The sequence below is a fragment of the Silene latifolia genome, chromosome 7 (genome assembly GCF_048544455.1).
Source record: "Silene latifolia isolate original U9 population chromosome 7, ASM4854445v1, whole genome shotgun sequence".
Taxonomy (NCBI): Eukaryota; Viridiplantae; Streptophyta; class Magnoliopsida; order Caryophyllales; family Caryophyllaceae; genus Silene; species Silene latifolia.
Genome location: NC_133532.1, coordinates 788,413 through 803,764, shown reverse-complemented (window position 1 = coordinate 803,764; position 15,352 = coordinate 788,413). Strand labels below are relative to the sequence as shown.

General features: G+C 38.1%; 1 protein-coding gene across 1 annotated transcript; it reads left to right on the top strand.

Moving 5' to 3' along the window:
• The first annotated feature begins 12,761 nt into the window (after positions 1-12,761).
• Positions 12,762-13,736, top strand: LOC141593145 (uncharacterized). The gene has a single exon (XM_074414099.1). The coding sequence runs from the start codon at positions 12,762-12,764 to the stop codon at positions 13,734-13,736; it is 975 nt and encodes a 324-aa protein (XP_074270200.1).
• Positions 13,737-15,352: the final 1,616 nt, after the last annotated feature.

The following is a 15,352-nucleotide window of genomic DNA, read 5'->3' as shown; positions in this document are numbered from 1 at the left end:
TGTCGCCATTTTGGCAAGACTCACCTTGCCTTGCAAGAAGGCATCCTACCTCATGGTTGTCTTGTTGTGAGTTGAAGGGGCGGAGTGAGACCCGCTAATTGTCTCATATCGGCTATGTTATTAGGTTAGTTTAAATAATGGTCCTAGTCTTTGTCACCTCTTTACTCGGGACGAGCAAAGGTTCGGTTTGGGGATATTTGATGTGACCATAATTAGCGCATATTTAGCCCCCGAATTAGCCTTGTTCCCATGCTTTTTAGTGCATATTTGGGTCATTTATTGTCTTTAGTTCTTTGTTTTGCATATTCTTTGAGATTTTGATCCCTTGGTAGGAAAGGAGTGCAAATCTTGCATTTTCATGGCAAAATGAGACTAAATTGATTGAATTCAATGACCAAGCATCAAGGAGAGACAAGATTAGAAGGCCTTTGTACATATTATAGTAGATGAGCAATGTTGAGGAAGGATCATTGCATCCCCAAGGAAATCCCCAAGGATTTTATGAAGGAAAGGAAGAAAAGAAGAAAGAAATGAAGCTTTCCAGCAACCCGTGCGGATTGACTGGAAGACGCCCGTCCTCCACAGCACAATCCGTGCGTCTTCCTTCAAAGACGCCCGGACAGCAAGCCCAGAAGACGCCCGGATTCCCTTGAAGACGCCCGGGCAGAGGCTCCTGAATCCGCCCGTCCCGTGCCTAAGACGCACGGATTCCAGTCCAGCACAAATTCGTTTCATCAAGCTTCAAAGAAAGAAGCCCTTCCTTCGAAAAATACCGTCGTCTCCCTGCTCAATCTAAAAAGTGTAATTACTAGTTTAGCCCTTAGTTAACCCTAATGCATCCACCTAATTTCAACTATAAATACCCCATTAGTCTAATTAGAAGAGGATGTTCTTCTTATCAATTATTAGAGTAGTTAATATCAATCAAATCTCTCTTTAGTTTTGTAATCAACAATTCATCATGTTTTAATACAAGTTTTATTTCCTTAATCTCTCTTTTGTTCATCCTTTATTTTGGATAATTGAAGATTATTTGGGTTATTATTGGGAGATTGACAACCTCTCAATCAAGCATCAAGTACTTCTTTTATTTTTTGCTTTATTATTGGAATCATTAGTAGGTATAATTCTCTTAATCCCTTTTTAATTATTGTTAATTACTTTCATGTATTCATCATGTTTCCTTTTGTTGGTATGATTGACAACCTTGCTAGCATGATCAACATGATAATGAGTGAGTAGTGACCTAGCTAGGGTTAATGGGTAATTAGGGGAAACCAACATGGGGAATGATTCATGCTTAAATTAATATGCTTTCATGGTTTATTTGCTTGCTTGTTTTGATCTCAACTCATGCACATGTTATATTTGATGAAATGTGAGCCTATGAATCCTTGAATTTTTTACCCATCACCTATCTTTTCAATGAGACTTATAAGACATAAACCAACTCGAGTCTCATTATACCATGCATGTTGTTGAGCAGGAAAGACTAAGTCGACTTGTAGGTGTTGTACAATCTAATCGATTCGGCTCCGGGACCCAAACTTTCCTAGGATTGTAAGATATAACCCAACTCAATCCATCACAACAATAATTGCTTGCTTATAATTTGAGAACATGTTTGTATGCTCAATTCCCATGATTCCCCTATGACCCCATGATACCCTAGTGCTTTTTATCAATTGTTTACAACCCTTTCAATTCATCTTGCTTATTTACTTTCATTGTTATTTAGTTAGTGACCTTCTACATCAACCCAAATTGTGACACCCCTAAGACACCACTAGTTTCAATAGAAATCTCATCTCAATTCCCGTCCCTTGGGATCCGACCTTTACTTGCCTCTTTACTAATTGTAGAGTTGTTTGTGAAGTTATAAATTTTGTTTTGGTCTAGGTGCTTCCAACGACAATTGTTCCGAAAAATAGAATATAGCTCCGAAATAGTCTCGACCATGGCTTCTATGACGCATTTGACGAAGGAAAAATACTTGGAGGTGCCTTTATACCAAAAGTGACACCGGTCTTCAAAGGGTACTTTGCCGTTTTTCTTCGCCGAAAGAGAAATCCGGTGAAACGTAGAAAATAAATACTTGCAGCTTGGGGCATATAAGGTCGGTCGTTCTCATCGAAGCCTTGGATTTCTTAAACTGAAGGCACTACTTCATCATAAAATGAGCCCGTTAGAGGTAGTCCGGTGATAGAGCAAATATCCCAAAGGCTGATTAAAATTTCTCCCGCTGTTGTCAATAAAGTGTTAGTCTGTGGGCACCAAAAATCGCAAAATGACTCAACTAGTTGACTACTGCGCCGATAGAGGAAAAGTGAGGCATAAACTGCTTCATAAATGTAGACGGATCTCAGACTGTTGCGGTACTCGCAAAGAACGTCTTCTAACCATTCCCAGTAGCGCGGAATGTAAGGAAATTCATATCCAAAGTGAAAATTTGGTGTTTCGTTGAACTTCGCCTCTGGAGCATCGAGAGTGTAACAACTTTGAAAAGGACGCCATGTCGGCAATTTCTCGGTGATGTGACGAAAGGAGCACCAGCAAAGGTTTTTCACGTTTTTGCCACCAACAATCCAGGCTTGGCGGATATGTCAGCGGCAACCACAACTCAGCAAAGGAACCCGTCATAGAAGGAAAGATGGTGTGTTTTAACTCCATTATTTGCTTCATCGTCAACGCCATCGACCGTCACTAAGTACTTGCCAGCCGTCTTAGATTCACTCGTCTTGATGTGCACCTTATCGTCTCACAAGACAAAAAGACATACCAAGTTATTTCTTTTTCAAAAAAAAGAAGAAAAAAAATTAAAGAAGTGGGGTGCGTTGTGGTGTAACCCACATGTTCCAAAAAAAGGGGGTTAAATACTAACTGCAACAACAGCCATCGTCCAAACTACAATAATAAAATGTGTCCAGTAGCTTTCGAATCAAAGGGGAAGATGAAATCAGTTCCACTAAAATAAAGTGTATCCCAAATCAATTGTTCAGCATCGTCCTTCAAGTTTAGTCCATTTTCTATTGTCACCAAGGTCCCCTGCCGGAGTTCTCATGATGGAGATCACACACGCCACCAAATTTTGTTGTTTCCGATGTTGTCATCCCGGTGATAGGTTCCCTTCATCAAGCATATAGCCGTCCAGAATAAGCAAGGATCCAATGGTGACAAGCAGATAATGATTCATGCCGGCAACAAGCGGAGAAGTCGGCGGATATATAAAGATGACGCCGTCCGTGTCAGCCGCCGTAAAGGAACCAGACACGGGCCGAGTTTCATTCCAGCAGAGATGGGGTGGGACCGAGTTTTCTTTTGGAGACTCAGTGGTCTCACATCGACTTTTTTGGTTCCTGTGGGTGCGGTCTCTACCATTGTTGTGCATCGTGTCATTAATTGGTGGGGCAGGCACGGTCAATGAGGTATGCTTAATATAAATCTCACCGCCAAACTCAACGACTACCCCAATTTTGCAGTTCATACGCCAAAAGAGAGGTAAATTTTAAACTTTGAGATTCGTGGACCGCGTCGAGTTAGCGATGAGCAGTGAGCACGCGTCGAGGACAAATCAGGAATTGAAGGACGGGTTGCCGGTAAAACAAGGTATTATCAGTGCCGTTTTGTCATAGTTTTAGTCCGTTGTGAGGAAAGAGATCGCTTGTGGCGTCGGAGAAACAACATACTGCAGACATAAAAATAAAATTGGTTAGAAAATTTCAAGTATTTGCCCACCTGTAAATCCGAAGCTTTGGCTTGACGCAATATGTGAAAGGCTTCACTGGCTCGTCTCAGAACTCGATGAAGACGCCTAGTGAGTAGGGACTTCGTAGTCCGGGACTCGGGTTTCTCGTCGTCGGAAGTTGAGGCAGACTCGAGCTCTTACGTTACCAATGGTATAGAATTATGGAGCCCTTCTCCTCCTTTTATACTTAAACAAAAGACAGAGTTATGGAAACGGGATATCATCAGGGCAATAATATGGAAATTCATTTTTTTTTTTTTTGGTGTTGACCAGGTGTATCCCCTACCGACAGTTGGGGCAATCTCCTACGGGGTACTGAAGGCAATTTAATGGGTTGACCCCTCCCAAGTTTGGCTTTTTCATTCGCAAGAGTCAGGAATCGAACCCCTGACCACTTGTTTAAGAGATGAGAGCCCTTACCACTCATTCATGACAAAAGAGAATGAGGAAGAGAAATCCAGAAAAGGGAAACTTGCCAAAGAAGAATGGGAAAGCAAGGATGGATTGAATAAAATAATAAATTCTACTTTGATTAAATTCAATTCTTGCGAACAATGAGTTTGACGTACAAGAGATTTTGTGGGCTAATGCATAGCCTCATACAACCGACGCAAACTTGCAAGAAGCCTGTATTAGAATATGATCACACGATTCAAATTCAGACGGACTAGTGGTCAGGAAAATTTACTAATTCGAGACCCGATCATGCTTAAACATTAAAGTTGTGTGCATGACCAAGTCTCAAGGGGGCAATTTGTAGATACGTAAAAATTATATATGTGCCACGTCGGAAGTCAAAGGTCAAAATGTTGACCCGTGAAATGAAATGTAAACTAATATAATTAATTTGGACAAAATTTAATTAAGTTAGTCCAATTTGATTACTTTTAGTCGGTCTAACTCTTTAAAGTGATAAAATTCGCCAAATGGGTCAAACTCACTAAATGGGTCAAATACATTCAAATGGGCTGAAATGACGACCAAGTCCATTACAAGAATGCTAAGACTACCAATTCCATCTTGGGTGGAAACCAAACCCTTCAATTTTCTATAAATACAACCATTAGCTCTCGTTTTGAGACTAATCAGAAAAATAAGAAAATCACAAAGAAAATCACATTACAAACAAAACCTCTCTCCAAAAACCCTTTCTACAAAAATCCTCTTCCAAGAGAAAGCTAGAGAAAAAGAAAACTACTCTTCGATCCGACATCAAGCGTTCATCGCCGTCAACTGAAGAGACACAAATCAAACTCATACAAGGAGAATCAAGTCTTCAAATCAAGGCCCTCCTATTCATCCAAGTGCGGAAATCGAATCGGTAGAACAACTAGAAGATTGTACCCGAAATCTTTAAATTAATAAAATTATTATTTTGTTGCATTCGTTTGTGTTTTATCTTCTTGTTTGCAGCTCTAGACAAATTTGTTGCTACAATTTTGCAATTTGTAAACCATAAAAATTTATGAACCTCCAATAGTGAAGATAGAGGAACAAAAATAATATGGAGAGCAAGAGTTTTATTATTAAAAGATTGAAGGTTACAATTTCCGTAACTCTCTTGATTCCATCTTTAAAGGTTTTAGGGTTTTGATAGTGCTACGTGGGTCTTATCGACTTTATCTCGTAGGGAGATGATGCGGTCGTTTTGTGACTTATTCCATCCTACCTACAATTTGGTAGTAGGAAGACGGGGTCGTTTATCTGACTTAATCCATCTGCTCCCCCTCTAAACCTAAAGACGTGGTTAATTTATAGTTGTAGCTGGCTTAGAGGGCAAGATAAAGATTTCTAAAATATCTAAGATATTATCACAATATTTATTGATAATTATCTATAAATACTATAGATTTTATTAAAATAAATTGATAACAAAATATAAAATTGCGGTGTCTATAAATGCCCCCTCAACACTGGTTGTAGAGACTTTGGTGTCGGTTACAACTTAGTCTCGAATCTACTACTGAATTTGACCCTTGGAGAATGGAGATGAAGAGCGAAAATCGTCCCACCGGGCGTGCCAATTTGTAAACCATAAAAATTTACGAACCTGCAATAGTGAATAAAGAGGAACCAAAATAATACGGAAAACAACAGTTCTATTATTAAAAGATTGAAGGTTACAATTTCCGTAACTTTCTTGATTCCATCTCTTAGGGATTTATGGTTTTGATAGTGCTACGGGGGTCTTATCGACTTAATCCCGTAGGCAGATGATGGGGTCGTTTCGTGAGTTATTCCAACCTACCTACAATTTGGTAGTAGGAAGACGAGGTCGTTTATTTGACTTAATCTATCCGCCCTCCCTCTAAATCTAAACACGGGGTTGTATTTATAGTTGTAGCTGGCTTACAGGGAAAGATAAAGATTTCTAAAATATCAAAGATATTATCACAATATTTATTGATAATTATCTCTGAATACTAAAGATTTTATTAAAATAAATAGATACCAAAATATAAAATTTCGGTGTCTACACATGGGTCGGCCCATAAGATTTAATATATTTTTTTAATGAAAATTTATATATAATTGATATATTTTTAATACTTTTCGTTTAATAAATGATGATTAATGGTTTAAATTCGCGAAAGTGACAATTTTTCACCTGAACTCTGTTCAATGGTGAAATTAGGCCCCTTAAGTTTTGATTGTAGCAATCAAGCCCCTTAACTTTAACAAAAAGTGAAATTCAACCCTGATTTTTATTTTTCAATTAAATCTCAACAAAAATCATTTTATATTATATTATACAACTAATAATACATATAAATTACTAATTTTAACTTTATTAACCTATATAAATTTAATTATTCATCTAAGAATAAGTTTACATTCATCTATAATAAACAAAATAAAAATATGATAAATTTCTATGGATTATTCTTACATTTATAATAAATTGTCTAAAAATTGTAAAATTATAAAAAATACTCGTTATTAAAAATATATATTGTATAAAAGTTATAAGGTTATGAAAGTAAATTTTTTATTTGATTAATTGGATTATAAAAATTAATTTCGGTGGAATTTTATGAAAAATCAAATAATGAGGTTTAATTTCACATTTAGCTAAAGTTAAGGGGCTTAATTGCTACAATTGAAATTAAAGGGCCTAATTTCACCATTAAACAAAGTTAAGGGAGCAAATTGCCACTTTCGCGGGTTTCAATATATATTTTATTAAATATTAATGTACTTGATTACTTGTACATGATTAAGTTAAATAATTAAGAAACGATATTAAAAAAAAAAAGATTTTTAACTAAATAATTAAGAAATGATGAAAAAAAAAAATTAATTAAACGATTCAGAAACGATATTAAAAAAAATACCTCAATCTTTTATTAAAAAAGGATGAATCGATCTTACTACAATTTTATCTAATTAAAAAATGATGAAACGATGATAATCTAATTTACTAAAATAATAAATAAGAAAAATTATATAACACAAGTTTATTTAATAAAACATGCAACTATGGATTTGACTTGGTGCTTGTTTGGTCGGAATCACACTTGCTTTCATGATCGACCTCTTCTTGTTGTCGATACTCGGCATCCATCCAATCCATATAGCACACCAAAATTTTAAGTATATTGGATCTTAGACGAGTTCGTTTTTCATCCAATACCCTTTTTGCTCCACTAAAGCAACTTTCAAATGCAACAGAAGACACTTGAATGCTTAAGAAATCCCTTGCTTTTGTCGACATCACCGGAAGCGACCTTATTTTATTTCGCCATCATTGCAAAAGGTGAAGGTTGTTGACCTCTTCTTCGGATATACCTTGAAAATAATCGTAGCTAATGTACATTTGATACTCGACCAAATTGGATGTTGGAGTAGATTGTTGTCGATTCGGTCTTACCCGACTCATCAAACCTTTAAGAGTGGCCAAGCTTGTTCCTCGAATGGCACCACCACTACTACCTGCACTAGAAGAAGGACGGGAAGAAACATGACTGAAGTTACCAATAACAAACTCGTAATGGTTATATACAACAAAAAATTTACATTTTCTCTATATTGATCTTCGTTAAAAGGTAAACATAATAGACTCTTAGAAGCACCAACTAACTGTATAGTTTCCTCTAATTTCTACGTAGGGTCTAAAATTATACGACAAATGTAAACAACGGGAATATCGAACCAATACTCGAGCCACTTAGTCTCCATTTTTGGAAGAAACCCGCTAAAGATTTCATTATTACGATAATCGTAAAAAAGTTGTGCAATAGGAATAACATTACCAATAAAATGAGGAGCGGTGGGTTTATATACATGTGAAAAGGAGACTTGCATTATTAAAAGCACCTAATAAATCAACATACAATGAAATTTTTTACCAATCCTCTTCTAATAGGTAATTATCTGGAAAGGCTCGGTTCCAAAAAACAGTAAGTGGTTGTTTATAAGGTATTATAGCATTCAACATAGTGTACATAGAATTCCACCTAGTGTTATTTTTCTCGGGAAAGTTTATGTAATCATATCCGTTGCCTTTACAAAAATAACGTCGTTGTTGACGTCTCCACCTTGTCGTATTAAAATGCATAACAATATGATTAAATTTTGCATGATAATCTTTAATGCCCGCCCGACCATCTTTAACACATATGTTTAAAACATGACATGCACATCTAACATGCAACAAATCACCAACTAAAAGAACACCATGTAAAATAGTTTTTAACAAGTTAGCAACGACAGTCATAGTAGATGCATTATCAAAAGTACAAGTTAAAATTTTAGATGCAAGTCCAGATTCATTAATACCGTTCATGATAATTACATGTGTATTTTCGGCGTTATGAGGGTATTCTAATTTAGCAAAGTCAACGATTCGTTTTTGCAAATTCCAGTTGTCATCTATCCAATGAGCGGTAATGCACATATACGAATACTCGGTGCCAGAATCCCATCCATCAGAAGCTACACTAAATCTACATTTAGTCTTTTCAAACACATAAATGAGTTTTTGTCGAGCCGTCAGAAATTGTACCATACTATTATTTCTAACGACCCTCGTACTTGTTTCTTTGTGGCTAGATTGGTTTTTTTTAACATATTCATTAAAAGCACGATGTTCAGCTATTGCAAACGGTTTTTCCGTTTGAATAATCATTTCAGACAATTCGGTAGAACATTCATCATAATTATAATTGTACGATTGGTTATCGGGGTGAGTCACGAATTGGTTCATTGAAGGTTGCCCACGTTCGGGATGTTTTGACAACCGTTCGTTCCAGAGTCGATATAGATGACCGGTACCCCCCGTACTAGCGCAACTAAGTATGCCATCACAATATATACATTTGCAAATTGGTTTATTTTTACACTTAATAAAATATTTCCACGATTCACTAGTGCGACCCTTATTACGTATTGTCTCCAATTTTTGTTTGGTCATCCATACTTCTACTACGAGTTGTTCGGGTTGTGTATGGGGTGGCCTTGATTCGGTAGATGACCCATCCCCGCATGAGCCATGTTCGGGCTGTGGTCTTATCCCCCATCACAAAAGGTGGTTGATTAGGCATAACAGTATTGTATTAGGTCCTCCAAAAGGTGGTTTTTTTTTTAGGCGAATGAGAGAGAAAGTAGAGAGATAAACGCTCTCTAATTCTTAGGGTTTTCTTACTGCGTAAGCAATGGCACGCAATCGGAAAAACCACAAAAATTCGCTGAATTCTTCACAATCAATTCACAAAAACACAAAAACTAAACAAAAACATGTTGATTTACAGTTACAATAGAACAATAAAGGAAAATCGCACCAACGGCAATTGGATTTCTCGTCTCAGGAGTTTGAAGATGACCTAGAAGTAATCTTGGAGGAGGAGGAGCTTGAACAAGAGGCACCTACGATGGAATGTCCAGAACCTCTGCCGTCAATTAAAATTACACCGGAGGATGTGGCGGGTGAGATTAAATTCTGGTCTTCGTCTGTGTTTTGTTATGTTCTTGGCGCAAATCCCCCAAGCTCTGTTCTTACAGGGTTTGTTAAGAGAGTTTGGCAAGCTCAGGGGGTGGATAAAATTTCTTTCCTACCCAATGGGATTTTTCTAGTCAGATTCAAAACCATGGAACAACAATAATTTGTTTTACAGAATGGGCATCTGCTCTTTGATAACAAACCTGTGATTGTCAATGAGTGGACCCCTCAATTTGAGTTGATTAAGCATGATGTTAAACGTATTCCTTTGTGGATGAAATTGTTTGGCCTGGATGTTAAATTCTGGGGAAACGATTGTCTTAAAAAATTGAGTAGTGCAGTGGGGACGTTCATACGCTGTGATGAGAACACATTGCATAGGAATTTCTTTGGTTTTGCACGTATCTTGGTGGAGGTGGAAATTGGACAGGAATTTCCTACTCAGATTTGTTTTGTGGATGACCAAGGAAAGACCCAGAAACTGAAAGTGGCTTATGACTGGTTACCATTGATGTGTAGCAACTGTAAAGGGATGGGCCACCTTGCTGAGAATTGTAGGAATGGTGGTCCTAAACCTATGCCTAGAAAGGTATGGAAGCCCAAAGTGGTGGCTCAGAAACCTGTCCCAAAGGCTAGCCGCCCCCCCAAAGGTGGATGCACCCCCCACAAGGAAACCAGTTGTTCCAAACACTCCTGTGGTAGTCCAAACTCCTGCTAGTGTGGTGGTTCAAACTCCTGTGATTGTTCCATGTACTCCACTGGTATAGAGTTCTCTGCCCAGAAGGTTTTTGACTAGAATGATGAGGCATGATAATGGAGAGAAGAGGACCTTCACACCTCGTGGGCTCTCTTTCATGGAATCTCTAACGCAATCCTTGCAGAAAACTAGGCTGGGGATTATGGACCAGAGAGTTGTGGAGAAAGGGGAGACTAGCAAGGCTCAATTTCAATATGGGTAGTTGTTGCTTATGGAACATTAGAGGAATGAATAACCCTAGCAAGAAAAAAGAAATAAAACGTTTGTTAGGGCAGAATAATGTAGGACTGTGTGGTCTTTTAGAGACAAAAATAAATGTGAATAATGGGAATAATGTAAGGCTCAATATTTGTGATGGATGGTCTGTCTGTACAAACTCTAGTTTACACAAGGGAGGGAGAATCTGGCTTATGTGGGACCCTTCTTCCTATGATGTTACTATTTTTGATATTCAAGTTCAGAGTATTCATACAAAGGTGGTTGATAAGACGAGGATAAAGGAGTTCTGGTTCACTGTGGTGTATGGCATGAATAAACTGGCTGATAGAGAACCCCTATGGGACAGTTTGAGGAAATATCACAGTGGCCTCAATGGCCCTTGGCTTGTTGGAGGTGACTTCAATGCTATTATAGCTAGTAATGAGAGGATTGGTGGGGCACCAACTACTAATGCTGAGATGAGACCTTTAGCTCAGTTGGCTGATGATTGTCAGCTGACTGATTTAAGTGCTAAGGGTTCATTCTACACTTGGAACAACAAGCATGAGTGTGGGACAAAAGTGTATAGCAGATTGGATAGAACTCTTATCAATGCTGATTGGTTATGTTGCTTTCCTGATAGCTTCACTCATTTCCTACCTGAGGGGGTTTTTGACCACTGCCCTGGCATTGTCAACTTTGAAATACAAAGTCAGAGGAGGGGGCAACATTTCAAGTACTTCAACATGTGGTCATTAGCTCCTGGGTATAAGGAAATTGTGCAAACTGGTTGTGATAAGATGTATCATGGCTCCCCTATGTTTAGTGTGGTGAAGAAGTTGAAGGCTCTGAAGTGTGGCCTAAAACAGCTTAATCGTGAACAGTTTGGGGACATTGAGAATCTCACACATGTTGCTGAGATATCTCTGGGTAAATTCAAGGAAATGCTTGTCCTGGATCCTCTGAACCCTGAGATATGTCAGGCGGAAAAGGATTGTGCAAAGGAACTGGGGGAACTTAGACAGGCTAGGGAACAATTTCTGAGACAAAAAGCAAAGATGGAGTGGTTGAAGTTGGGAGATGATAATACAACTTTCTTTCATGCTAGTATTAAGAGTAGAAGGGCTAGAAATAGGGTGTTCCAGGTGAAGGATATGGCTGGACAGTTATGTACTACCTCTGAGACAATCCAACAAGCTTTTGAAAACTACTACATTTCTCTACTGGGAAACTCTAAAGCTGTGAGTCCTATTAATAGGAGAATTGTTCAGTATGGAAATTGTCTTAGTGTTGAGCATTGTGAGACTTTGCTTACTCCTGTAACTGGTGAGGAAATTAGAGCTGCTATGTTCTCTATTCCTGGAAACAAAGCCCCAGGCCCTGATGGGTATAGTAGCCAATTTTTCAAGGATAACTGGGAGTTGGTTGGAGGGGATATCATTGAAGCTATTAAGACTTTCTTTTGTTATGGGAAACTTCTTAAGCAGTGTAATGCCACTACAATTTCTCTGGTGCCTAAAGTGAATGCTCCTGAAACTGTAAAGCAATTTAGACCTATTGCTTGCTGTAATACAGTGTATAAATACATTTCAAAGGTCCTTTGCAATAGAATTAGTCTTGTTCTGCCTGACATTATTTGTCCTTCCCAGGGAGCTTTCATCAAAGGGAGGGACATTGTTGGCAATATTTTAATTTGTCAGGATCTGATCAAATTGTATAAGAGAAAGAGCTGTTCTCCTAGAGCCATGATGAAAATTGACCTACAAAAAGCTTACGACTCTATTGAATGGGAATTTGTGGGTCATATGTTGGAAGCCTTGGGGTTTCCTGAAAAGATATACAGCTTGGTGATGCAGTGCATCACTACCCCCTCTTACTCTATTTCTCTGAATGGGGAGTCTTTTGGGTTTTTCAGAGGAAGAAAGGGTCTCAGACAGGGGGATCCCCTCTCCCCCCTCCTGTTCACTGTGTGCCTTGAGTATTTGAGTAGGGTGCTTATGGTGGTGCAAAAGCATATAAGATTTAATTACCATCCTTTGTGCCAGAGGATCAAGCTATCTCACTTATGCTTTGCGGATGATCTTATTCTCTTCGGCAAAGCTGATAGGGATTCTGTTAAATAGATGATGAAAGCTTTTGCTCTTTTCTCTAGGGCTACTGGGCTAGTGATGAATACTGGTAAGTCTAGCCTGTATTGCAATGGTGTTGACAATCTGGTGCTCAGGGATTTGGAGTTTATAAGTGGGATGAAGAGAGGACATGTTCCCTTCACTTACCTTGGGGTCACTGTTTCTCCTAAGCGTTTGTCTGTTATGGGCTGTAATAGCCTTGTGGATAATGTTGTGGATAGAATTCGGGGGCTTGGCTCTAGGAAACTATCTTATGCTGGGAGGACTATCCTGATTCAGTGTGTGTTGTGCACTCTCCACAGTTACTGGGCCAGGATCTTTATACTTCCTAAGACTGTGATTTCTAAAATTAAAGCAATTTGTAGTTCATACCTGTGGCATGGCAATGATTCAAAAGAAAACCATGCCCTTGTTTCCTGGGAAAATGCTTGCAAACCCATCAGACAGGGAGGATTAGGGTTTAAAAATCTTCATCTCTGGAATGTTGCAGCTGTAGGGAAGTATGTATGGTGGGTTGCCCAAAAAGCTGACCACTTGTGGGTGCGGTGGGTTCATGCTATTTACATCAAAAATGGTAATTGGATGGACTATGAACCTGGCAGTGGCAGCAGCTGGGCCTGGCGGAAAATTTGCCAAGTCAAGCATCTTATGAAACCTTATTTATTATCTATCACTGATTTGAAGCATTATACAATTAAAGCAGGGTACCAATGGCTTAAACCAGATGTGAATTTGGTGTCATGGTACCCCTGGATGCTGAATAAGTGGCTTATCCCTAGACAATCTTTTATCATTTGGTTGATTTCTCATCAGAAGCTTCTGACTCAAGTCAGGTTGGTCAGGATGCAGATCATTTCTGAAAACAATTGTTTCTTATGTGGGATGCAGGAGGAGAATTTAAACCATCTTTTTCTTGATTGCCCATTCAGTAGGAAATGTAGTGGCCTGTATCTGAATGGTGTTGCCTGATTTTCCCCTTGCAGCACCTTATCAGTTGGTGGATTGATTAGAGGCAAGCATGTGTTGTAAAAAGAAAATTAGTGCTATGATTCTTGCTAGTCTGTTGTACCATATCTGGCATAGCAGGAATTGCAGCAGAATTGATGGTTATGTCCTTAGACCTCAGGTTGGTGCAGCTCGGGTGAAGAATGATGTTCAAAGTCATTTAGCACAATGTAATATTCGAAGTAAAAATGCTTCAGTACTAGAATGGGTGGATTATATTCGTTGTAATTGATTCTGCTTTATGAAAGACTCGAAAAATGGCTTGTATGGGACTATTGATTTGATTTAATGAGAACTTACATTTTCCCAAAAAAAAAACATGCTTTGAAATTGTGACGGAGTAAAACCAATAAATTGGTTCATGTTAAATGGTACGGTCGTCGGGATTTGTGGTTCGGGGTTTCATGTAGGTGGTGAATCAGACTCACTAATTAAAAGATGTGACCTATTAGATAAGTTTTGTGAGTCCATAATTATAATTTATTTTTAAAAGACAATTATTAAAATGTAAGTAAAACTAATTAACTAAATTTAACTCAAACAAAAATAAAAACAATATCGGAATTCGGAATATCGGAATGAAGAATTGAAGCCTTGCTTGAACCCGATTCAACAACTTGATTATTATAAAACCTGATTCAACAAAACCCAAATAACTAATTACTAATTAACTAACTATTTTATATAACTTTTTTATATATCACAATAATTTATATTGTAAGATTGTAATTTGTAAGAATTAAAATAAGTAGAAGAGAATAAGAGGGATTGAATTATGAAAAAATTAATTGAGTTAAGGTGGTATTTATAGAGTTTGGATTAAAAAAAATAACAAAAACAGGTGAAACAGCCACTAACGGCTAAAATTACGAGTTACAACAGCCATAAACGGCTATTTCCTTCATTTCTTGGCAACGACTACAAATTCCACCATGTTTTTGTCGGGTCGTGCCATGTCAGGCCCACTGTACCTGGTGCCTGCCATGCCACCTCGTGCCTGGGCACGAAAATTAGGGAAATCCGTGTCGTAGCCCATGTCAGTACGCCCGTGCCTTGGACGTGCTTACTCAAAAATCACGCCTTGCCGTGCTGGCCCCGGAACTGTGCCGCCCACCAGCCCGCGAACCTTTATGCCAACTCTAGTAGTATGTACAGGTTCTGGTAGCAGATTGTCTTTAATGTGACTATGTCTATATGGAAATATGCTTTTCTTAAAAATCACATCTCTGCTAGTAAAAAAACATGCTTGTATAGATCATATAGTTTATAGCCCTTCTTTCCATAAGGATACCCTAGAAAAATGCATTTTCTAGCTTTATAACCTAGCTTGTATCTTAACTTTGCAGGTACGAAAACAAAGCATATAGATCCAAAAACTCTCAAATTCTCATAATATGGATTAATTTCTCCAAATAGCATTTCATGTGGATATTTCCATTGTAGAAGTAAAGCACGCAACATGCATTTTATTGATCGAGTAGGTGGCAGTGAGCAAGCATTCCCTCCGAAATTTTAAAGGTAGTTTGACTGAATTTTTAAAGCTCTTGTTGTATCTATAAGTGCCCATGTTTTTGTGACAC